This window comes from Buteo buteo, chromosome 4 (assembly GCF_964188355.1).
Source record: "Buteo buteo chromosome 4, bButBut1.hap1.1, whole genome shotgun sequence".
Taxonomy (NCBI): Eukaryota; Metazoa; Chordata; class Aves; order Accipitriformes; family Accipitridae; genus Buteo; species Buteo buteo.
Window position 1 is genome coordinate 4,016,365 of NC_134174.1, and position 25,733 is coordinate 4,042,097.

General features: G+C 39.7%; 1 protein-coding gene across 14 annotated transcripts in view; it reads left to right on the forward strand.

Moving 5' to 3' along the window:
* Window positions 1-25,733, forward strand: part of LOC142029704 (uncharacterized) — a 131,630-nt gene that overhangs the window by 25,251 nt on the left and 80,646 nt on the right. For all 14 annotated transcript variants that reach the window (XR_012649984.1, XR_012649985.1, XR_012649988.1 and 11 more), the window contains exon 2: window positions 12,201-12,457. Coding sequence is in view for 4 of the 14 variants with exons in the window: in XM_075024605.1 (XP_074880706.1) it covers window positions 12,201-12,457 (257 nt within the window). In the remaining 10 variants the exon portion in view is untranslated. The remainder of the gene's footprint in view (window positions 1-12,200; window positions 12,458-25,733) is intronic.

A 25,733-nucleotide genomic window follows, 5' to 3' on the forward strand; every position in this document is an offset into this window, starting at 1 on the left:
TTATTGATCTAGAATCTTTATTGGTTCGTATACATTGAGCAGTTACAGGGGAATGTATTGGGCTAGAATAAAATTAGTCTGTACTATGAAACTCTAAACATGTAATAGACAGCACAGTGCTACCTTGGTCACTCTGCCATTAAAATCCCAGAGATAATCCTGATGAGTTTTACTCTGTTTGTGTAATCAAACTGCAATGCAGTTGACTTCTAGTCTTAAAATACTCATATAGATTGATTAAAGAGATGTTGAATTACAGGGCTGTGTTCTGATGTTCCAGAATGACTTTACCATCTCAGGAAATGTTGCCTGCTGTTGAAATAATTGGAAAAAGTTACAATTGAGTCATAGTGGTAAAATTAGTGCACATCTAACCCTTCCTATAAAATCTGTAAGTGACCTGCTGAAATGATTAGGTAGGATCTTTCCCACTTAGTGCTTGCACCTAGGTGTAAATGTTAGAATAGAACAGAAGAGGATATTTCAGTTGTAAGGGACTTAAAACGATCATCTGGTCCAACTGCCTGACCACTTCAGGGGGGACCAAAAGTTAAAGCACATTGTTAAGGGTATTGTCCAAATGTCTCTAAAACACTGACAGGCTTGGGGCATTGACCACCTCTCTAGGAAGCCTGTTCTAGTGTTTGACCACGCTCTTGGTAAAGAAATGCCTCCTAATGTCCAGTCTAAACCTCCCCTGGTGCAGCTTTAAATCATTCCCAGGTATCCTGACCCTAGATCCCAGGGAGAAGAGTTCAGCACGTTCCTTTCCACATCCCCTCATCAGGAAGCTGTGTTTCATGCACCCCTGGATGCGGTTTGCCCTCACTGATGACTCGTATTGAACCTGCTGTCAACCAGCACCCCCAAATCCCTTTCTGCAGGGCTGCTTTCCAGCCACTCCTATCCCAGTTTTTACCTGTGCCCAGCATTACTCCGTCCCAGGTGCAGAATCCAGCATTTGGTCTTGTTAAATTTCATCCTGTTAATCATAGTCCAGTGCTCCAATCTGTCTAGATCCCTTTGCAAGCTCTCTTGTCCCTCAAGAGTCAACAGCATCTCCCAGTTTGGTATGGTCGGCAAACTTGCTAATGGTGCATTCAACTCTTGCATCCAGATCGTTGATAAATACATTGAACAGAACTGGCCCTAGAACTGAACTCTGAGGAACAGTGCTGGTGACTGGTTGCCAGCCAGATCTAGCCCCATTCACTGCAACCTTTTGAGCTCTGTGCTTCAGCCAGTTCTTCACCCAGCAGACTGGGTACCTGCTCATCCCACAGTTGGACAACTTGTCCAGAAGGATACTGTGAGGGACAGTATCAAAAGCCTTACTAAAATCCAGAAAAACTACAGCCACTGTCTCCCCTTCATCCACTGGGTGGGTGACCTTATTAGAGAAGGATATCAAAGTAGTTAAAGAGGAATTTCCCTTGGTGAACCTTGGTGTTGACTGTGCCTGGTGATTGCGTTGTTCTTTAAATGCCTTTCAGTAGTACCCAGTGTAATCATGTCTGTAATTTTTCCAAGAACTGAGGTTAGGCTGACAGATCTGTAGTTTCCAGGGTCTTTCCTTACGCCCTTCTTGTAAATTGGAATAACATTGGCTAGCTTCCAGTCAGCAGGGACCTCCCCAGACTCCCAAGACCTTTGGTAGATGATTGAGAGGGATTTATGTAGCTGTACAGTGCAAGGTGTGATTCCTCATATCTTTTCACAGCAGAATCAGTGTAGTTTTGCTGGTTTGGTGGGATGTGTGCAAAGGGTCTGTTTCAGTTTTTCCAAGAGGCGAGTGCCTCGTTGCTGGATGGTGCATCTCTGACACATGCTGATACTGCTCATTGGTTGTTGGTGTTGGTTCTTCTAGAATTATTTTCTGCACAAGTAGATGTCTCTTGCCGGTAGTTTAATTACTGTGGATTATTTTAGGTATCATATTGATGACATGGGTGAGCAGAAGGAAACAGAATGGAGTTGTCATGACTACGGTGATTTTTTTCTCTTTTTTTTTAATTTTTAATTTTTGTACTTCATTTAAAAATATTTTTATCTCTAAATTTTTAGGGATAAAAAATGTGCTTTGCTGATTGTGAATTACCAGGCATGCTTCAGACTCTCAATTGTATAGCAGAGACAGTTTTTGAAGACGTTTATTCTAGAAATCATAAAGGGTAAAAAAGAGAGCATTCTCTTGGCAACTTATATAAAGGAAAAATGGGTTAGTTTACTACTCATATAATAATTGAGTACAATTTATTTTGGTGCTTACAGAAGGGTGTGATTTGTTTCAAATCAGATGGTTTTGCATAGAATTTCTCTAGAAATTTTTTAAAGTGCTGGTAGTTTTTGCTTTAACTAGTGAATTTCTGTGAGCGTGCAGCTACTACTAACAACAGTAATTTCATTGTTTTATTTAAATCAATGCAATTCCTTATTTTTCCACGAGTAAATCTTGCAATGCTTGTGCGTTAGTTGTGGTCAGACATGAGTTTCTCTTGTGGAACTGATTCAGGCCTGGAATTATTGTGTAGCAAAGGGAAGACTGAAGTCATTTAAGGTATTTTCAGTCATTCAAAGGGGCAAATTAACTTCTTTATGACTAATCAAGTAAACACATGTTACTCTAATGTAAGAGTGGGTGTCTTTTGTTTGCTGGGTACATTCATTCTTGACCTTTGCATTACTTGGACCATAGACGTGGTAGTGCAGGGACGGATGCGGTTCAGAATTCCTGTACCATCAGTACGTTGTCAGCATTGATCAAACAGGAATCTCTTTACAGTGAACAACTTGGGTCCGGCTTTTAAAACAGAAGAGGAATTTTCTTTTTTTTTTTTTAAATATGTCCATCTACAGAAATTTCTTACTTACTTTATCCCTAAACATATTTATGTGATTAGTACCTACATAGTTCCCTACCGGATTTAACTTGATTTATGCCTCTGGCCTCTCTTATATGCTTACTCGGCAGTGACAGCAGTGTCTGCAGCACTCTGATTCCCAAGCTAGTTTTAGCTTGTGTTGATGATACACCCAAATCAGCCCAGGCTGGAAATGGTTTAATTTGACGTGTTTCTCAGCCTAACGAATTAGCCCTTGCTGAATTGCCTGTTACATGAGTAGACTGCCACTTGTCCCCTAGCTAGCTCAATCTCATTCTGAAACTGTCTGGCCATCAGTATTGGAACTAAACAGTAGAAAAATTATTCCTCTGTTGTCCTTTCGCTGCTTGTGTCTCTTAGTATTTTCTGTAGATTTATTGGCGGTTGATTATTTCAGGTATCCATTTTCTAAAAGAATGAAATGTCTTTTCTTGTTTTGGGTTATTAGAAACAACACTGAAAGAATTTTTCTTTGTGAAACAGAGTTAGTATTACTGAACAATATAAACAGTAGGGTAAGGAGTCATGTGTAGCATTGGATTTGCACACTGTACTGGTTTACCTCCAGTGTAAGCTACTTGCAGTTCATTCTGCTGAGGAGCTTGTGTCTGAAGTCCCACAGCTGAGCCACTTAAAAGAGCAAACCTACAACAGAGGATGTAAATGTGTAGAAAGTGTAATAGGGCTTTAAAGACTCCTGATGGTGAAGATGTTTCTGTGTGGTGTCTTCATTTACAGCATGTGCTTACAGTCGGTTTTTAACGCATGTAATATCAAACAGCAGTTAGGTGTGATAAGTGATGATCTTGTATCTCCCAGCACTTTTTTACATCCAGTGTATCGATGACTGTTCTCCCCACTACCTGACCACACTTTTCCAATCCATATTCAGTCTCTGCATGTTGGATTTAAAAGTGTAGTTTGCCAGTGGTATTGATTAATTCCACTTTGCTGAAAGGCACCCTGGTCACACACAAAGCAGGAGAGAATTTAAAAGAATCCCAATTCCCTGCTCTGTACCTGCTTGCTGCGTTTCTACTTCTCTGACAGATGTTGCTACCTAAGTTAACTGTCTTGTGGTTAAATGAGCGTAATCTTTATCTTAAAATAAAAATAGAATTTTGGCAGAAGTTGGCAGCACTAGAAAAATGCTCCTACCTGCCCTAAGTGGATTGGTTTTTTTCCAGGGGGCGTGTGTATATGACAGAGGCTGAAAAAGAGAGAATAAGTATGTGTGGGCACTGGCAGCAGGCCACACTCTTCAGGTCATGCACTGTGTCATTTCTTCCTCTTCTTCTTTCATTGCATTGCAAAATGTATAGGCTTAGATACATAAAATAATACATTTATTTCAAAATTGTGTTAAATGAGCTCATCTTAGTCACTCAGCAGTTGTGAAATGCTGCCAAGTGCTGCACGTCTTGTAAATGTATAGATTTTTTTTTTTTTTTGCAAAGGATGAAATACTATACAGTTACTGAGGCAGAGAGGAAGCATCTTCCTTCACCCGTAGCATACTGAAGCACAAAGAAAGATGCTGAAAGCCAAGATTTCTAATTCGACCCTCCTACTTAGTGCTTCTGAATGTGAAGATTCCTACTGACTGAGGCTGTCTGCTTGTGGCAGGCAAAATTAATCATTCACTGCGTTCACAGCTGAGAGTTTTGACGAGGTCAGTAACCAGTTCTAGCACAGCATGGCTCCTTCTCCCTCACCACCAGCTTGGTAGCAGGAACAAGTGAGACTTCTGCTGCTTCCCTTCTAACGAGGTATGAATTCCAGATCAAATGTTAAAGCTTCTTGTTTCTACATGAGGAAAACGGATTCAACCCCTGGATGTGTTCCAAGCAGGGATATCATTAAATTTGACTCTGTTGCTTCCAACTGTTAAAGCATGCTGATCTGACACAACCAGGGAGAGAACTAAAATGTATATATGTTTCAAAGATACAAGGCAGAAGGAACTGGTAGATAATTTAGTCTGACATTTAGGGTATTGCAGGTCATTATGTGTAACTGTTACTCCCTGTTTTGAGCTCAGTAGCTCATGTTTGACTGAAAAATTAACAGGCTTTTGTTGAAAATCTTTTTCAGAAAGGCAGGCTGTCTTATTTTGATGTTACTCAGAAATGAAGATTCAACATCTCTCTTAGTAATTTGTTCTATTGGTTAAACGGTCTATGCTTTCTTCTTTTTCATTGTGTTTTAGTGCATGTCTAACTTGAATATGTCTAGTTTCTAGTTTTCTGTAGTTTCATGGGAATTCTAAGCTGGCATAAACTGGCAGAACTGCTGAAAGAAGCAGTCAGCTTCCCCCAGTTGCTTGTTCCTGCTTTGATGCCAGCTGGCGTGGCTGGAGCGCTGGCCCATGGTCCTGGCCTGATCTTCCTACAGCTGTACAGTGAACCCACTGCAGAACCAGCAAAGCAAAATCAGATTTGTCCAGGGTCAGTACCAAGATCTAGTTCATAGCACAGCTGCATGAAGGGTGATGTTACAAACGAGGAGGTGGAACAGGGATGGGAATGAACAGTCAGGGATGAGAAATGGATGAGGTTGGCTGTCCCAACAGCAGATGGTGAAACTGTGGAGTTGCTTTCAGCTGTTGGTTCTTGGCCATTTTCTGCTAGAAATAATCATGTTCTAATGGTGGCTCGTGTTGCTGTGGAGCCCACAGCGAGTCTCTGCGTCTGTAGGTTGGGCCTCATGGTGTTAACATCATGACTTCACAACCAGGTGTACATCAGAACGCTGGAGTAAAAAAATGCAGTTACTTGATGCAGTAAAAGTTGTTCAGAAGCAAGCATTGTCAAGGTATTAACATTTATTTTGTTGATAAATTTTTAGTATCTGTGTTGTAGTAATTGGCAACTAATAGCCAAGGGAAAAAGACTTCAGACTTACATGGGCTTATATGAAGCAAATTAGTCTCACTGTTAGCATGTTGAAAGTGGAAATTCCCAGTATGTGAGGACTGCGTTTAGTAAACATTTTTTCAGAAAATCCGCTCAATCTTAAAGATACAAATGGATATTTATTAGGTAGTGGGATGTTTTAAGACCTAGCTGTTGAACGATATCTAATACTAAAACAGGCGAACTTCATGGTAAAGGAAATGTGGGGTTTTTGTGTGTGTGGTTTTTTTCTTTTTTCTCTGCTGTATGTTTGTTTCTCTTGTGAGAGCATTTGGTAGGAAGTCTCTGTGTCAGCTCTCATGTTTTGAATACTGTATCATGCTTTTTAGTAAGAGAACATCATTGACGTTCACAAATCAGAGTTGTACATTATACTAGTTGTCTATGCTTCCTCTAGTGTGAGGGAAGGTGTGGTTTTCTGAGATACAGAAGGAAGGAGATGGAGCTCTGAAGAGTGAGATCCCAGGAACAAGTCAAGCCCAGCAATACAAGATTATCCACTCTGGGCAAGGGAATGGCTCCAAACCTATGCTGTCACCACAAAACACTGAAGTTTGTCCTTGTGCATGCATGTGAAGCTATGAACTAGAAAGTCAGAATATATACCAGACTTCTGGGGCATCACATACAGATGTTGTTCCCTACATAAGGCAAAAAATCTCTTCTAGATACTGCTGAAAGTGTTGACTGATTTTTTTTTTTTCTAGTTCTGTCAAAATACATTTTTTTGTTTGCATTTAAGTTTACCAGTGACTCTTGCTATAATGAAAGTTGTTATATAAAATTGTGCTGTATTTTCTTCCCAAAAGACTCCAGTATTGTTTAGGCAACAGTGCTGAATGGATGAAGCATATAGTAGCTATTTCTTACCATTCAGCATGCTGATTCCATGTCTCTTCTGACAGCACAGTGCAAAACCTACATTTACTTAAATCTAAAAAGTATTCCGTCTTCTTTTGAGATGGATTTGGTTTTTGCATAATCTGATTGTGTATTATTTCATCAAGAGTTCATCTTCACAGGTTCTAGCTGGTACAGATCTTATTTTATACATGGGAACTGATGAACACAGTGTAGAGGCCTGTTTTGTTTTGCAAGAGGGCTCTGTTCTTTATGCTTCCATTTTCGCATAGGAGCTCCTAACAGCCCAGTTTGTCAGAGCTGTTGCCACCACTTAGGCTGAGAGTGAGGAAGCCACTTCACTTGAGATTTGACCGATTGCCAGTGTACATTCAACTCAGACTTCTTCAAAGTGACCATCTGATTTTGAGCTATCTTAAATGAGGCTCCTTGAAGCTGCCAAGCCACAGTTTTCCTAAGGATGTTTTACTGCTGCACCTTTTCTTCAGTTGTCTTTGTTTCTACTTGACTGAGTCTCCCAGTTTTGTTACCTGCCTTCTCATTTCCCTTTGTATGGTTGCTGGTTGGCATGTGTGTTTTTGAGCAGTCACGTCCCAGACAAAGTCTGCCCTGATTGTTCTTTTCACATATATTTTCACATTTTTTTGGATGAAGCTGTGAAAAACTTGCTTGGGTGAAAATTTTCTGTCCCCCTGTGATATTTATAGGGGCAATTCCCATATTTCTCATTTAACACTCTCACTTCAGGTTTTTATTGAAGACAGAAAAAGGTGTCTTTCCTGTTCTTTTTTATCTTTGTTTCAGTATTCATTGTGCAGGTATGTATTAGCTTGGTAAAGCTGTAAAATAGCAAAGTTGTGATGATCATCACTGGAGGTGGAATAATTTAAAGAAGGCTTTGCAGTCTGATCTGATGTTTGTGCTTCAAAATAATGTGAGAGAAAGATGCCTTTATGCCTTTCTATTTACCAAATACTTGGAAGTAAACCTTGAAAAACCACCATGGTAAAGAGCAAATAATTTTCTTCACAACATACGAGTTTTTTCTTTCTGTGTGAAAAGATGGAATTCTTGCCAGCCATAAAAGTTCTCAGAAGATTGCTGCTATTTTCCCCTTATTATATTTCAAATAGTAAACCACACACAAAATTATTGACAAGCTTCCTCAAAAAAGGTATCCAGGTTTGACATATCTTGCTAAAATACTATTTAACTTCTTTTCAGGTAGAAAATGAAGGATATAAGAAGGGAAGATCAGTAAACAGTGCTGAAATAGATAATTTAATTTTAAGAAAGAATCTCAAATGATGAATTACTTCTGGAACCTTACTCAACTGCCTTTAGAGCCAGTGGGAGGCTTTAACTTTTCCCAAGACCGCAGTGAGGCTCACTCTCACTACAGTGCCTCTCTGCTCTTCTATATATATGATCTACAATATATGTATTTTAAAAACATTCGAAGCATTAAATTAAATGGAAGTCTTGTACTTGGTGAAAGCTGTCTGTGTGCCTCATTCAGATGCTGAAAGTACAATTATCAAGAAAACATCAGCTTTCTAGTTCACTAAGGAATGTGGTTGTGGCTGTGTATCAGTCCGGTGCATACCAACTTTTGAAGACTTTTTTTTTTTTTTGCTAGAGAAGCTACAATTTTAAAATTAATGGTCATTAGGTTTTCCAAACCTATTAATTCAGCTGTGGGTGAAACCAAGAACAGAACAAAGAACTTTGCACTAGGAAGCATGGTTGTAGCTTGAACATAACCTTACTGACATAAACGAAACAAGAATTTCAACAGAGGAAAAAGGGAATTAAGAACTTGGATCTTGTTAATTAAGGTTTTGGCAATCTGACTTTCCTTGGTCCTTTTTGAAAACCCCAGTGTAGGATGCGTCATGAATGGTGTTTGAATTACTTGCATCTTTGCTGACTACAATGGGAGGAAGGTTCCCTGTTGTGCTCTCCTGGTTGCTGTATTATCCATCAGGTGCAAATTTCTGGTAGGAGGGAGATTCTGCGTTCCGTGAGAGTATCTGAGCATGTTTCTGTGGGGCAGCTTTTCACAGAGGATGGGGTAGAGACTGGTCAGAAAGGAGCCTGTGTCAGGAATGGAGACTGAGGAGGAGAAAACAAACATTCTCAGTAAATGCTCAAACATGGAAACAAAGACTTTCCTTTAGGGATGCATAGGGATTATGCAGAATTAGATTGTTAATGGATTGAGAACAAGCTTGGAAAAAACCCGAAACCATAGTGGACTAGGGGAGTTACTTAAAAGTCTTCTATTCATCTTGCTTTAGTGTTACTGTTTAAGAGTTCCATGTTTTATGTATTTTTCTAATAACACCAAGCTCTGGAGCTTACAGTGCTTTTAGTGTTTTGAAGATGCTTGTTCTGAAGAAGTGCAGGCAGCTCCTCCAAGCACTTGGTGACTCAGGGTCTTGTAACGGTGGTGTCAGAGACAAGATGTGAATCTGAAGGCAGCCCTGGGCTCGGGGGCTGAAGCTGGAAGTGAGCAAAGACATATGTCCTCTGAAGACTGAGACGGAACATTTTATTTTATTTATATTTTGAAGAGACAGTAGCACAGAAACATTCCCTCAAGTCTAGAAAAGAGCTGCAGAGCGTGACATCTCTTTCCTCAAAGGGTTGGCCAGAAATTTAGCTAGTGTAGCTCCTTGTTGATCCAGGTATCTTTGTAGCACCTGAGAGGAATGTATGTTATAGAACCTAAAAGAAATCAAAGTCAGGCATTGGATTCATCTCATGGCTTCAATGCATGACCTTTATCTATAGGGAGCAGCAAGACAGTTCGGGAACCCAAGAACGGAGTCAGATCACTAGATAGGCGGAGACTGGACTGGGATTAAGAAGCTTGAGCAGGAGGAACATGGTGAGCATAACACACTGCACGGGTGGGGTTGCTCACAGAAACAGAATATTTGAAGAGTATGTGTTAAAATGAGTATGTTTAACACATATACATCTTACAAAGGTTTACAAAATGCATTAAAAAAAAAAAGCTAGCAAGACCTGTCTTACAGCCTTTGAAATTATTTACTTGCTATGGGATGATAAGGATAGGGAAGCTGCAGTAGCTCCATCACCTACTACAGGTGATGACTCTAGAAGTCATCTTATTGAGAGATGCCTTTAGAAGGGTGTAGGATTTAAATCAAGGTAGAGGAAGCCTTGCAACACAACTTTTGAAATATTCTTAGAGCAGTATCATCCTGACATGAAGGCAAATGAAAATGGGAGGCATTAGTGCCTGTTGAGAACTGGATGCCCTGTTTTTGGAAACATCCTAGTGGTTTAAAAGGACTAACACTGGGCAGTTGGTCATGTACCAGGTTTGGGCTGGAACCGTGATAGATTAACACTCTGAGTTGACATTGTAGATAAAGTTCTGTCTGCCCTATGAGAAGCAACAAAATGAGATGGCGGGTACAGAGTGAGATGTGCTTGAAGGTGGTGCCGATACCTGAGGCAGGGAGGAGAAATCTACTTTTCCTCAAAAGAAGCATAGCCATTTGTGATAAAAGGATCATTTTGAGGCTTTGGAGGCTCAGTCTGTCAGAGATGCTTGAGAGGACTGGAAAAGAGAAGGGTTTTCTCCTGCATTAACAGGACATGCAGAAGATCATATCTAATTGTGAAGAGGAGGAACACATAAAATGCTCTCAATATTCCACAGTATTTTGGCATGCCAATTCTGCAGGGAGATGCCCTATCAGATGCAAACCAAAACAAACCTGATGGACGGAAAGGGAGGCAGGTTGCCTCTCCTAGAGGGTGGAGGTAGATGGCAATGTACCGTGGGCTGGTGGGACAAGGGAGTTGAGAAAACTTGTGTTCATCCTGAGCTGTATCCAGAAATGATTAAACAGGTCTCGCTTGTGGAACTGCTGATGAACGAGGGAAAGAAAATGCCTGTTCTTGTCAGCTCATCTTTTAGAAACCTTGCTCATAAAGGGGCAAGTTATGTGACTGAAAAGGATGTGCAGGAGGAAACAAGGAGAAACTACAGAACCCACCAGGAAGGAGGCAACCTATGCAGGACTGCTTAAACATGCTTTGACCTTGGTGGGTTTGGATGAGGAAGGGAAGAAGGGAGAGATGGAAGATTGTTTCCTATTCGAGTTTTCAGTCAAGCAAGTGATAAAAGAAGGCAAGAAAGGGGGAAGGTGGCAATGCAATTTGGTGGTTATGCAGTAAGTTAAAAGATTAGTTTTAGGTGGTTCTGAGGTTTGCTGTGACTTTGGAAGTGCCTATCGGGAGCAGAGTGCTAGAAGGGAGGACTGTGGAATGGGTTGGGGTAGACACATGAGCAGTTTTTTTCCCTTGGGACCAAAGCAGGGTATGTTGTGTTCCCTACGAGTCAGAAATGTACTGAGTTGCTAGGCTGAGAGCAAGCCTGAAGGAGAGGACCTGCCCTGGAAGGACAGAGTAGGCACTGGGGAGATTGTTCATGAACCCTTTCATTTCTGTTACCTCACTTTAAAATTTTTTTCTGTGAAATAAATACATATTTACTCTAGGTTGTTCTCGTAAAACTCAGGTCTAGAATTAACAAACATATTCTTGTGGCTTTTAGGTGTCTCGTTATGGAAAGGTGCAGGCAAATCCACCTCCGTGGTGTTGTCTTCCTTGAGGTCCTGCCAGGCAATTTGTTAATAATCAAAATACTTGTATATGAGTGAGGCATTGAGAAATCATTGTTAGCTTGGACATATTAATAGATCCTTCCTATCTCTCATGAGTCAGCCTCTGGGTGCAGGAGTGACCATTTGCATGATTGACAGTTTTAGTGAAAATTATTTTTCTATGGCTTACTGTTAATCTATTTTTGCTAACAAAGTGAACATGAGAAAGAAAAAAGATTTTTGAAAAATTGAAATTCATACTTTGGTCAGTGACAGAAAATGTAATTAGGGTTTGGTTTGGTTTTGTGGTGGGGTTTTTTGGGGTGTTTTTTTTTTTTTTTTTTCCCAACGTACACATGGTCAGCTTTTGAAATTATGAAAAAGGGAAAGGAAAATGTTGTGTACTTTTAGACAAGCTATATGAATGCAGAATTAGGTGCTTTGGTAGGCTTTTAATTGTGTTTTAAGCAAACAAAACTTCCCTAGTTTTGCAGTTAAATGAAGTTTGAAGCAATTTGCTGTATGATACAAAATGCAGTGATTCAGCATTCATGATGAGAGCTATTTATAGTTACTCTATTTTTATTCAAAGAAAAACAATAGCACTGAATTTCAGGCAGTTGACCAGACACTTAGGAAGGTCTCTATTGAAGCTGAGGAAAGTCTCATATTGCTTGATCTTGAAAACTGAACTTGTGAGCTCCTTCGGCATCAACATTTTAGTGCTGTCCTCCTGAAGGTGAAATTCCGTGCTGTGCTGGAAAACTACACAAGCAATGCTTCTCTGAAGCCTAGTTTGTATCCACTGTTCAGGGGCTATCAACATTCATTGTATTTTACTTTTGAAGAATTGAGCAATATAATTAATCTCTCCTAATTTTAACCATCTCTTTCAGGTTTTCACGACAGTTCTGTTACCCTGCTGCTGCAGCCAATGCAGATCCGAATGCCGTGGCTACAAAGGCTTGTTACTTTCTCATGCTGGATCCCTCAAATCCAAGAGCTACTTGGCAGTTTCCAAGGCAACCACCTGTGGAATAATTAAAAAGGTTGAAGTGTTAGTATGCCAGATAGAAGGAATTCTTGCCTGGAGAGAGCACTTCATTTTCATCTGCCTTGAAGAATCAAATGTGTTTCTGCCAGCAAAGTTAAGGTAGTACAATTAAAAAGTACTGATTTATTTTCTGGAGGTACTGAAAGTTTGAGTAGGAGCAACAATCCTAATATGACTGTATACTGTTCACTTAAGAAAATTACCATGGATCTTTCTATGTTAATTTTTTGGGTATGTTTAAACAGAAAATCCAGGAGAAAGATGATGATGGAAAGGCAATGTGGGTGAACAATATTTCGTATCAGTAAAACAGTTGCATGAACTGTTTTGTACTTTATGCTGTCTTTCCCCACAGATGATTTTAAGCTGGTAGGGACTAAAATGGAGCATACATTAGTGGGAGCATAAATATAGGAAGTGCAGCCTTCATGCCAAGTACACTGAGATTTCTTTGGCATTCAGTGAAGTGATAGATATAAAAGGAATATAGGAGTGGGCTCACTGCAAAATGACAGTCAGAATCAAGGATCGATCTTCATCCCATAGCTTAAAGGGTATGCAGTGATTAAGTTGATGTTGAAACTGAACCGATAATCAGGTTTAGTTTCTTTGGTGAAGCAGCAGCTAAAACCATTCTGAAGACCACATTCCCAGATTCAGAGCTGAAACTGCATAGTGGAGAAATCAAAAGGTAAGCAAAAGAACTGTTAGAATAACAAAGAATAACAAAACCAGCAAATTTAGTTGTGGAAGTTTGAAACGTTGCTACAAAAGTTTATGGTAAAGCTGTAGGCTCTAGATAACTGGAAAAGTTCTTCTTGAAGTATAATACATTACTGGATGTATCTGCTTATTATATCTTCCTTCTCTGCCAGTCATTCAAATATATTTGAATAGAAAAATATTACTCATTTTTGACAATGAAGTTAAATAGAGAAAGCCACATTCACATTCTTCCCATAGTCCAAATAACTGTTCAGTTAAGTCTGGTTACCTAGCTTGATGCTTTTGTATAGTTAATTTTAGGCATGATGCTTTTGTGTAGCTTATTTTAAGGAAAAAAATGATTTCTATATTTTGAAGTAGAAATATTTGGGATGCCATTTGGGCTTTACATAATAAATTTTTACTGCCAAAATGTTTGTGGGATTCTGTTGGGATGTGGATGGGATTTCACATTCCATCCCTTCCACAGCACAAGAGGATCATTGTTTTTAGATACGGTGGGTCCAAGAAGAAATAAGTATTGCGGGATGGCAGCTTTGTGATTTGAGGTAATACAAATAGAACCTATCCAGTAATAACTGTTACCTTTTACAGCTATTACAGAATTTCAGAAGCTAATACTTGTAGGTACTAAGTACAACTGCAATTTTCAACCCTAATACTTGATTTCCAGTTCATTGGTTCATTGTCACCATGGCTTAACTGCCAAATTGATTTTTGTTTTGAAGGAATTCTTCAGACTGCTCAGTTCCTTTCAGTATGGAGCTGAGGAAAATGTTTTTTGAGACAAATACTGTTTTCACATGTGAAAGGAGTATGCTGGTAAAGTACCTGCACCGGGCACAGTGAAGATGATACAAAAATGAGAGATGGTGCAAGTAGTGTAAGGGTAGTCAGTGTGTGCGGATCCAAATCTTTCGCTTTCCAAGAAGCATAAGCAACTCTCAGAGATGGAAGTACATAGCTGTGGAAGAGCATATGTGTGTGTTTGTGTAAGACTAATATAATAGCTAAGTAGCAATCACGTGAAGTAGTGCAGGATTCCCAAGAGTGTACACAGAGGAGAAGTTTCATTTTGGACACCCCTAGAAAATACACTAAACAAATGCAAGTACCTCACTTTTTCTGTTTTATCTCAAATACTGTCGGTGAGATTCTTTTCAGGAAACCTAGATTTCCAGGTACTGCTGAAGCAGGTGGTGAAAAGCAGGTAGGATGAACAGCTCCCTGAAGGTACCTGTTCCAGACCCCCTTGAAGTGGATGACTTGCCTCTAAAAAGGTACCTCTGGAAAGGAACCTTTCTTTCCATAGATGGTTCAGCCTGGAACAGTAATTTAGCCTAGATATCTTCACATTTTAGACACTTCAAGTGCGTAATTACATGCATTTATATGTGCAAGTCATCTATGCTTTTTTCTCTATATTTCATTCCCAATCCAGAGCTTTCCATGCTAAGTGGAGTTGCACTTGATTACTGGTACAACCCACTTGATGGTCTTCCTTTTCCAAGCTTGGATGTTTGACCCTGGCAATTTTTCTAGACTTCATATACAAGCCTGTGGTTCAGTATCAAGGATAAAGGAGAGCCGCACGGAGTTTGTTAACATAGTTTCTAAGAGAAATAAAAACATGCATGCTAAATTTAGGCAGCTGTGCTGTGAGAAAGAAAATATAGTGGCCAGGCAGAATTGATTTCTAATGTCCTGTATATAGCTAATGTTTTAATAATCTTCATCCCTGAAGTTTTACAGGACTGAAGGGGAGTAGAAACTTAGGAGCAGTGATTTGCTCAATAATTTTAATTTCTTAAAGTGATATAGTACATGTCAACATAGAAGTTGTTTTTGTAGCCTTGGCTATTAAGAATTAGTGCTACATGCACCCATAAAAAGTAAAACTTTCTTTGTACTCCTCTTCCTGTAACAGAAGACTTATGTTATGCTCCATGTTGGAGTAATGTGAAGTCCTTTTGAAAGAAAAAAAAAAAAAGAGGGAAATAGTGATACGGTAATTTTCTTAAAGATTATTTTGATACTGTGTTTCCATTTTTCCCCTGTTTCTATACCATCAGAATAACTGTATCAAAAGAGTCAATTACAGTGTGGTAATCTGAAAGTCTCATTAAAATATCCATTAATTTTGTTAAGTAAATAGGACTGTTGCCTAGAATAGATAACTTTCCTCTTGTTCCTTGGAAATCCAGGTGATTTTTCAGGTTGGGATTTTTCAAAGGGAGTTTTTCCTTCTAGCAAGAGGAGCCTAGAGTAAAAATGTAGAGGAAATTTAGGGAAAGAGCAATAAGCAGCAAGTCACCTTCCAGTTAGTGGAAGAGGGAACTTAAATAATGAATGGACCCCTTTGCCTAGGCTTTATTTTGGAGACCTGATCCCTACATCTCTGGAGGTTTAGGGTATATCAGGCTGGGCAGATACATCAAGCATCTCATTAAGATCTTGTAGAAAAGATTTTCACCTTCCCAGAGAAGAAGAAAAATCTCTCGGAATATCAGTCACTGGGACACGGTCTAAAGTTGTGTATCTTAAGGTTTTTGGAACTGTCTCTTTGCTCTCTGGCTCCTTGGAGATCAGAAGAGAGTTAAAAATCACCTGCCCAAAAGTGGTAGTAGTTTCCCAGATGCATCAATACAGGACACTATTTTTGCCTGTCAGTACCACTATAAAAATGTGAAACTCCAGTAAAATGCCTTGTACTCCACTGTATTGTGCATAGCCTTCCGAGTGACTAGCCACTGTTCTAAGAGCAGTTACAGTGACAGCAATCACAACACCCTTTCAAAGTGAGAGAACTGTTTTGCTGTACTTGGGTAGATGAATGGTTTATGGGGATCTGTCCTGGTTTTGGCTGGGATAAAAGTCAATTTTCTTTCTAGTAGTTGGTATAGTGCTATGTTTTGGATTTAGTATGAGAATAATGCTGATAACACCGATGTTTTCACTTGTTGCTGAGTAGTGTTTATACTAAGTCAAGGATTTTTCAGCTTCTCATGCTCAGCCAGCAAGAAGGCTGGAGGGGCGCAAGAAGTTGGGAGGGGACACAGCCAGGGCAGCTGACCCAAACTGGGCAAAGGAATATTCCATACCATGTGATGTCATGCCTGGTATGTAAACTGGGGGGAGTTGGCTGTGGGGGGCAGTTCACTGCTTGGGATGTAGGTGAGCATCGGTCAGCAAGTGGTGAGCGATTGCATTGTGCCTCACTTTTTTTTTTTTAAATATTTCAATTCTTTTATTACTATTATTGTCATATTTTAATTATTATTACTGTTATTAGTATAATTCATTATAATTATTTTCTTCCTTTCTGTCCTATTAAACTGTCTTTATCTCAACCCATGAGTTTCGCTTTTTCCCTATTCTCTCCCCCATCCCACTGGATGGGGGGGGAGTGAACGAAGTGGCTGCGTGGTGCTTAGTTGCTGGCTGGGGTTAAACCATGACAGGATCAAATGAGCATCGCCATTTTAATGGTTTTGCAAATAGAATTCTCTAGATGATAGACCTTATGCTTAGTCACAATTTCCCTTTATCCCCACCAGCTATTACTGCTGTGCATTTTGGATATGCTTTTTCAGTGTAGTCCAGAGGACTTTCCCTGACAAATTACGCAGAAAGTCCAGAATAGAATAAAAAGTCCACTCTATTGTCACTCTAGGACCAGTTTAGCCCACTTTGGAATCAATGAAATAACTGATAAAATATATACATATTTTTTTAGCAGCAGAATTGCTTGTATTAATCTACTTACAACTCCCCCTTTGTGATTTGGATTCCTGCTAGATTGGGTATCTTTGCTTTTTCCTGGTATTAAAAAATAAAAGAAAGACTTCAGAATTACAGAATCATATTTGGTCAAGAGGTGGAATGTGACTTTAGATTGCTTTTCACAGTGAATGTTTGGATATTTGTCACAGGCAAGGAAGAGGTGCTAACATCTGACAGTTTTTTGGGACCTTATACCTGTGCTAGACAAAATGACTTACAGAGAGGTAATGAATGTAAGACTAGAAGAGCAGCTGTTCTCGTACACGCATCTAGAGCAGTATTTTTGTCTCCAGCAGTAGCCAAAGGTGGGTAACTGAGAAGCACAGGAACAGAACGAGAACATAGGATCCTCCTTCTACATGCTATTCAATCTCTGGACATCTGTAGTACAGGGATTTAATGAACTGGATGTGTCCCGTCCCCGTCCCCCCCCCGCCCCATGTGTACTGTACTTGTGTTTGCAATTTGTTAAATCTCCCTTCCAAGCCATGAGAAGTATTAGGAAGTGTAATACTTTCTGGTTCCACAGCTTAACTCACATAACAGCCTGTTGGGTGAGGAACCGTATTTTGTTAAGTGTTGAACCTGAACTTGGTTTACAATCCACTTCTTGTACTGGAAGAGATGGAAGTAATTAATCCCTATGTACTATCTCCATGACAATCACAGCTTTCTAGACCTCAGCCTGCTCCAAGTGTTCAGTCAGTTCAGAGCCTGTAGACCTATACATGAAGTTAGGACGACTTTGACCACCTCCTCCTTCACACTTAATTTCATTTAGATACTTCATGAATTTCACTGCTGAATTTCACTGATGCATTTTATTGTCCAGTCAGTAATCTGCATGCAGTCCTTTTTCAGTTTTTCCTACTCATTTACTGTCGTTGCTACTGTGAATAACTTAGTATCATCAACAGATGTTGTCATCTCACTGTTGAGCCCTTTTCATGTCATTTATGAATTCATTGAAGAGTGCTGGGAACAGATCCCAGCACAGACACCCGTGGAAAGAAGAGCTGAAATTGCACCAAGTCCTGCCAAAAGCAAAAGTGGGTATGCCTGATTTTGCACGTGGCACAGTTGAATTTGTAGTAATTTCACTGTGGTGTTTTGGTACACTTGTAAATGTGGAAGCATTGTAAAAATCTTTGTAGGAATGGATAATTTCATATGTAAGATATAATGTCATTCTTCATCAGCTGTGTATTTGTAATTTCACCTTTGAAAAGGATGCAGCAGGGAAGGGATTCACCTTTTTGGATGATTGAGAATGATTGCTGTAATGTTTAAAAGGGCCAGACCTATGTTCACAGCGTAGCTTTTTTCGTTTTCTGGGGTTTTAGTCTCAAAAGCAACTTGGTTGGAAGTTACTGGTTTATCACTCTCTGCATTACCAGTCTATAGAAAACAGTGTTGAATAAGGGAAATTAAGCAGTTGAATAAATCTCAACAATCATAAATATACACTAGTTTTAGATGATGAGGAAATTACTGTAGCAATAGAACTGTTACTTGCTCTTGATTTCTGATGTTAGCATAGCAAACAGCTAATGCAGTAATAAGAAAATTGAGTCAGATCAAAAGGACCTGTAGCATAAAAACATTTTTCCAATGATAGCCTGTAGCTGCAGCTTACGGAAGTGTGCAAGAAGAGGGAACCTAGTTCTGCATCCCACAGCATAGTCACGCATCCTTCCAGAAACCTGCAGTTAGGGAGTCCTGAGCTGTATCACAACTCCATGTTTGCCTCCACGAATTTGTCTAATGTGAACCCATTTTGTTGTCCTAGATGTCCTAGAGCTGTATTCACCTTGTGAAAAAGGCTTCTTGTTTCAAAGTGTTTGTGTGATAGGTCCGTCTCTTGTTCTTGTAGTGCTTCTCTAACCCCTATCCAATCTCTCTTCAGTCCTTTCTTTTGCAGGCTAAGGAATCTTGCTTGATTTCATCTCTCCTTGTGTGCAAGCTGCTCCCTCAGTCTCATCTTTGCTGTTCTGTACACTGGTGTGTTACCTCCTTTCTAAGACGGAGGGACCAAAACATTGTGCAGAGTTCAGGATACGAGCATGCTGCAGACAAATGCAGTGTCACAGTGTCACACTGCTGCTTCCTATTACGGTCTCTGTTCCCTTCCTAATTACTCCTGAAATTTTGTTTGCTTTTTCACTGGTCCTCTTATCAATCCCTGTGAAAATTGTGTTTTCATAAAGCTATCTACAGTGACTTCAAGGTCTTTCCTAATCAGGCAAAACTAATTTAGAACCCATCACTTTCTATGTGTAGTTAGTTATTTTTTCCCAAATGCACGGCCTTCCATTTTCTCTCTGAGCCACGCTGTATAGTAACTAGTTGGAAGAAAGGACTGAGGATAACTGCTTTGATGCACTTAATGCTTTAATAGACCTGTGACCTTACATTGTATCCTTTTCAGCATATTTTATGATTAAGTTAAATGAGAGAAGTCTAACTACAGAACTGTATAGGAGTCCACTTTTGTGTGTGTGTGTAAACGGATATGTTCTTAGCATGTTAATTAACTGTTCATTAATTAGACTTTCCTCCTTACTGCACTACAGCTGAGTTTTCTTTAAGAGCTTTTAGAGAATTTGGTAGTTTCTTGGGGACTCCCAATATCCAATTAATCAGAGCTCCTTCAGAGCCCTCATGTGTGTGACCTGCATATTGCAGTCCATCAGCTGGCATTTTCAGTATTTTGGTTTCCTTAGAAATCTGGCTGAGTACATGTGCTCCTGGCTATTTTATTACTGGTAGGCTTTGTCAGTTAACAGCTCTCAACAGACCAGAGAGGATACTCTTTCCTTGCCTGCTCTGCAGGCAGATTCCAGTGCTGGAAGTTCCCTAAACTGTTAGGTACTAAACGGTGAATTCATTTGGGTTTTCATGTAGCAAAGAAGTTATTTTTTAGGTTCCCCCCCCCCCCCCCCCATGTGGCCTTGTCCTGTTGAGCATGGTTGAAATACAACAATTTTGCATTTAGTTTGCTAAAGTTTCTCTTTTTTTCCTGGCATCCTAGTATGACTTCACTTGTTGAAGGGCATGCTTTTGTGTGCTTCCTTACCTTATCTTTTTTTTTTTTTTTATTAAAGTTACATTTACCCTGTTCTTCCATATGCAATATGGGGTCTTTAGCAAGCTGTCAGCCCCCAAAAATCTTCACCTTTTTGCCTGTTCTTTTTATTTTTCTTGAAAGAAGCTTCCTTTTTTTTCTTAATCACAGAATGCTTGAGGTTAGAAGGGACCTAACGAAGGTCATCTAGTCCAACTGTCCTGCTCAAACAGGGGGTTTTTTTGGTTGCATAAATAAAAATAGAGAAAACTAATGTTTCAAATGCTGAACTTGACTGCATTGTAATCAGTAATGCAGTCACTCTTCAGCAGTGAAGATGCTGTACACAGTTCAGGACTGGGTCAAGTCTTGCTTCTCTTGTGGGTTTTCGGAGTTGTTTGAAGAAGTGGTAATCAATAGTGTCTTAAAAATACAGTGTTTACATCACATTGACAATACTGAGAATTTATCTGTCTCTCTGAAATCCTACAATTCGTCCACCTTAATCTCAAGAGGTGACGTTTGTTACTGATAACTGTCAGCTACCTTCATGGGGCCATGATGTTATCTTCCCCTACAGGCTAGAACTGGGAAGCCTGTCTGTCCTGCTGAACTTATTTTTGTGTCTTTTCTTTCTTTCTGTGCTTTTGTTGGAAGGAGGAGGGTTTGAGCTTCATGAACTTACATGCATGTTGAGATACTCAAGTCAGTCAGATGATGTGATGCAGGTCCTACCACAAAATTTCTCCATACGGGGTTGTGGCTCTCATCCTGCTGGAAAATTCTACACTATCCACAATGGCACCAGACTAATGTTTAGTGGTGGATGCTGCCCACAGCAGTGAAGTTGAAAGACCAGATTGGTTCACCCTACTGTAAGCATCTTCATGCGGTGAGATGAATTGCTGGTCTGCATTCTTCCAGGTCGATAGCTCTTCTGTGGCTGTAGTGGGGAGGGTTAGACACCCAGAATGCTTATAGACCCATGGTAGACATTTGAAATTGGGTGAATTGAATCCCACCCTGGTATTTCAGTCTTCTGAACTGGTGAGTGTCTTCACTTGCAGAGAGTTGTTGTCAGTCTTTGTGGTGCTTCAGAACGAGCGATCCGGATCAATGTGGCCTGGTGAAAAGCAAGGAGAAGGCTTGCAGTGTCTCTTTGGGTGAAATGAAGGTGTAGTTTTGTGGGTGACCTACAAGGGTAAAATGAGAGTGGAATTTCAAATTAAATGTAAAGACAACGTAAAGGTAATGTTGATTGTGAGGAACAGCTTGGTGTGACTTGAGTGGTTGGTAGTTTAGCCTATTTTTCCTCACTTTGGTAAATTTCAGTGGAAAAGTCTGTAACCTAGAGATGTAATCACATATTTCTTACATTTCTAGCAATATATATTCCATTTCAGTATTGACACTGCAAGGTCTCTGGGAGGTCTGGAGAAAGTATTAATAATGATACTTTTTCTGAGTTTGAATTTCTGGCTGAGGTGTGAGATGGCAGTATTGCCCACAGCTGTCAGATCCATTGATGACCAGCCATTGGTCTGTGTAAACTATGATTTTTGCAGTGCTTAAGTGTAGCCCTCTACAAACCAGACATTTTCTTTAAAGTTGCAGAGAGACTAGTAGTGCCAGAGAGCAGTTCTTCCACTAGTGTAAGACAGCCATGATAGGATGGGCTCAGTGGGCTCAGTTGTTCTTTGGAAGTGCCCATCTCCACAGTGCTTGTAGAAAGAGCTTAAATGAGTGATGAGATCCTGACATTTTCAACAGAATAAAATGGGTGAGATGAATCTGTCCTTAAAGGTCAGTTTTAATTTGTGTGTTACCACTTTCTGATTGTTCGGTATGGTCAGTGGCAATATATTAGTTGAGCTGGTTTTGAGTTTTTAAGATGAATTTGTGTCAGTCTGGAGTTATTCATACGCTACCAAAAAAAAAAAAAAAAAGATGCTTTTGAGTGTATCTTTTAGCATATTGTTAGTGCTTGTTCATCCAAATGACTGATCTGACTAGCTGGAAATTTTGTGGTGCTTTACCCTCAACTTTATGAGAATGCATGCTCAAGCTCAGGTTTGTGTGGGTGAATGGACAATACTGCGTAAGTGTGCAAATACAGACTCGTAAGCAGCCTTTGGGCTGAGGTTAATGAACTTTTTCTGTTCCCTTTTGTTCTGTCTGTAGCTTCCTCAGTTTGGGGCTCTGTGAGAATGCAGACTGGTCTAAAAACTATGTAGATTACATAATGTAGCGCTGGGTTTTATTTCAGCTGAATGGTAGCTGATCTCAGTTACTAGCAGGTTTGAAATGCTCTTCTGCCCACCAAATGATGCCAAGGCTAGGGCTGAAAGCAGGTGTTTGCTTCAACAGTGACATTCACAGATCTCTTGTCATTATGCTCATTTGGGGAAAGATAATATTTTCTGGAGGACTGAAGGATGCTGAGAGCCCACTGTTAATTTGTTCCCATCAAATAAGCATAGATTGAACACAAGTGCTCAGGAATGGTGTTGGGACAGAAAAGATGAGGGGTGTTTTCAGTTAATGCCTGCCAAGAACTAAGAAAAATTAACACAGAATTTTTGTGGTTTGGGAGAACACTTGCTCGAGGAGTTGTCTGTTCCACAGATGAGGGCTGTACAGAGTACTTGGGTTCACTGTTTCAAAACAAGGGTTCACATAAAATTTGCAGGGGGATATTTCAACTTCTTTGGATACAGTAACTTCTAGTTCAATTGTTGAACACTTCTGATTCTTGAGCGAATGACCCCATAGTCCTTGCTCAGGCAGAAGCCTCAGTGAAATCAATGGTAAGGATTTGTTGTTGTTACTGAGGCCTGGAAAAAAAAAAAAAGGAGGTTTACTCCGCAGTGTCTTAAGTATGAGGCAGGACTACTCAGCAATCAGTGAATAATCAAGTTTGTGTTTATTCAGACAGTTTGTTTCCATCAAATTGTCTATTTTCACCTTCTGTAGGGTCCTAAGGTTATTTCAGGAATGATGTTTCTAGTATTTTCTATTTTAGACACTTGACGCAGGATTTCAAATTCTGCTGAGGTGTTGGCAGTAATACAATATGTGTCTTGTTTACAGTAACTCCTTTTCAGATTTGTAATGCAAATAACATCTCTGCAGATCTTCAGAGCTCTGGTTCCTCTGGAGCGGAGGGTTTCATCTCGCCTGACTTGCACTGTGAAAGATGGTATCCATCTAATCCAACTGGAATAATATTAATCTAATCTGAGTATCTGATTTTCAGAGAGCTAAAGTGAGATGAGATGTATCCAGAGTCTCTTAATTGCTGGAATAATTTCAAATAGCAAGTAGTAAGATCTAATCTTCTTTTTATCATCGTTGTTCTAAACAGAGAACTTAGGCTTCCTTCATAGTTGTTATTTCTTGGTGTTCTGCCATAAAAAGTAGTCTAAAGATAATTGATGCTAAGGAAACTTTGTGCTTGAAGTGGAGGGCTATTTGTGTTGGTAGAAGAGGATTAGCATCCTCAAGACTTAGGTGTAACTCACTTGAAAAAAAGCTTGCTTTGGTATATAAGCAATTTTTTAGAATGATACTGCTTCTCTTCCTTGAAGCTCTTCCAATTTAAAAAAATAAAATACACGCTGCCATATGCTACTGTAATACCAGCACATGAACTGTATTAAAATATAAACGAACAGAACTGCAATTTGAGGTTTTAATTCTGCAGAGGGATCCATTTTGGAGCCCTTTTTCACTCTACAAAAGACCTAAGTTTAGTTGTACCACATGCCTATGCAAAACATTTTGGAGGCTTTGGGTCTGAAATAGGGATGAAGAGACTGAGAATGAGAGAAAAGAAACTTCTGCATTTCTAGTGCCTAGAAAAGTATATGGTGAGTAGACAATGAAACTGTTATTGCAGAAAATGCTTCATTGAGGTTTAAAGGCTGCATGTGTGCTGTCCAGTCCACTGTGGGTATCATCTTGGATGTCCTGGCAGAATTGGCCTTTCTTTGGTCATTTACCCTTTTTGTTAGGTCATAGATCGCTGCTAGGTTGTTGGGGCTCAATGTGGAAACAAGCTGTGCCTGTACTAGTAAACTAAGCACATTTTAGTGGGTTTGAAGTGTCCTGTGATCATCCACGCTATTAATCTTTAGCATGCTCGTTGACACTGCTTGGCCAACTAATGTTTTCCTAAGCAACATACAGTTTGAAGACAGCAGGAGGCTGGGTCTGTTCCTGGTGGGGGTGTGGGTGTCACCCTGTGCTGCAGGCAAAGGCAGCTCAGCTGTGTGGATGCAGATTATGCAGTGACACTTGCCCTCAGTGCCAGAAATGAGGCCTTCTCCATTTTTTTCTGTGCTAATATAGGGGTAGGTACAGGTGACTTGGTGCCCAGTGTTTCACCTATAGAGTGAAGTGAGCTAATAGACTCATAAGGCAAGCTTTTGTAAGCAGCTCAAGAACTTTGGATACTGAATTGGACATCCAGCTTACCTGGTAGCTTTCAGAATTGTAGCCATAGATTCAATCTTCTTTACTTCTGCTGTTTATTTACAATAACTTTGTTTAAGACACAAATATTGATGTGTTACGTAGGATTTGGACTTTTAAAATTGTGTTAATCTTCTAAAATCTACTTATGTATTGGAACAAAATTTGTGGACCATATAAACATGTTCTTGTGAGCAGATAGTTAAGATGCCTCCTTTTTAGGTAGACATTTGCTAAGGAAAAATGTTAAGTCTACTAGCTACTTCTTTCCTGAAAGTCATTTTGGGCCAGAGTCATAACGAACTTGAAGCAATAAACTGACAGAGCTGTAGGTTGCTATCATTCATGGGGAAGTGCTCCTGCTGATTTTATTCTGTGTGCTGGTCTGATAGTGGTTGATGCAGTGATCTCAGAGGGAAACATCTTAGTTTAATTCATTTGTTTCATTAAAGCCGTAGATACTTACTTTAGTGGTAATATCGGGTACTTATAATCTTGAAAAGGTTGGAAAACTGTGATGGAAAACAGTTGGTGGTTTTTTGGTTTTTTTTTTTTTTTTTTTTCTCTTCTTTCTCTCAGTAAAGAAGACCTGACAGGAATGCATGGAAACTGTCAACAACATTCCTGACCAAGTATTCAGGCACAATTAGGCCACTAGTATTTCAATAATTGATAATTAATGAGACTTTATAAATAACATTTTGAGTTCTTTTTACGTGCCTGCTGGGTTTTTTTGGAGGGGGGAAGAATGTCAGACAAATCTCAAGCATTTCTGTGCTACCTTGGAGACTAGAAAATGTTTCATTGTTGGCATCTGAGATTCTTACGTAACATGGTAATTCTGGGAACAAGAATTTTAAGAAAAATGCTGAGCAGTTCGAGTCTTCTCATAAAATCACAAGGTTCAGAACCACTGTGCTAAATACTTCTGTGATAATTTCCCCAGAAATACTAGTGTTCCAGGCTCCTGGAATGGAGTTGAACTCCAGTCCCATGGATTAAATGACATACTGGCAATTATTACATACAACCAATGTATTTGGTTTTTCAGAATATTAAAACAGAATAAAACAGAAGTGTAAGCAGAAGGTGAAGGATCTACCTCCTGGCATCAGGAGCAGAACTGGTACATATTTAGGATGTGGTTGGTATGTTGTTGTATGCGCAGCCCCCAGCACAGGCCTGTGTGAAGGAGTTTGCCCTAATCTCTTACTGCTGTCAAGAGGATTTCTGTTTTTTTCCAAGTTCAAGGTCTGTAGTTCTAACGGGACAAGCCAGGAAGGGACTTTCCCTGCTTTTATCTCATGTGAAACCATGTGGCTTATCTTA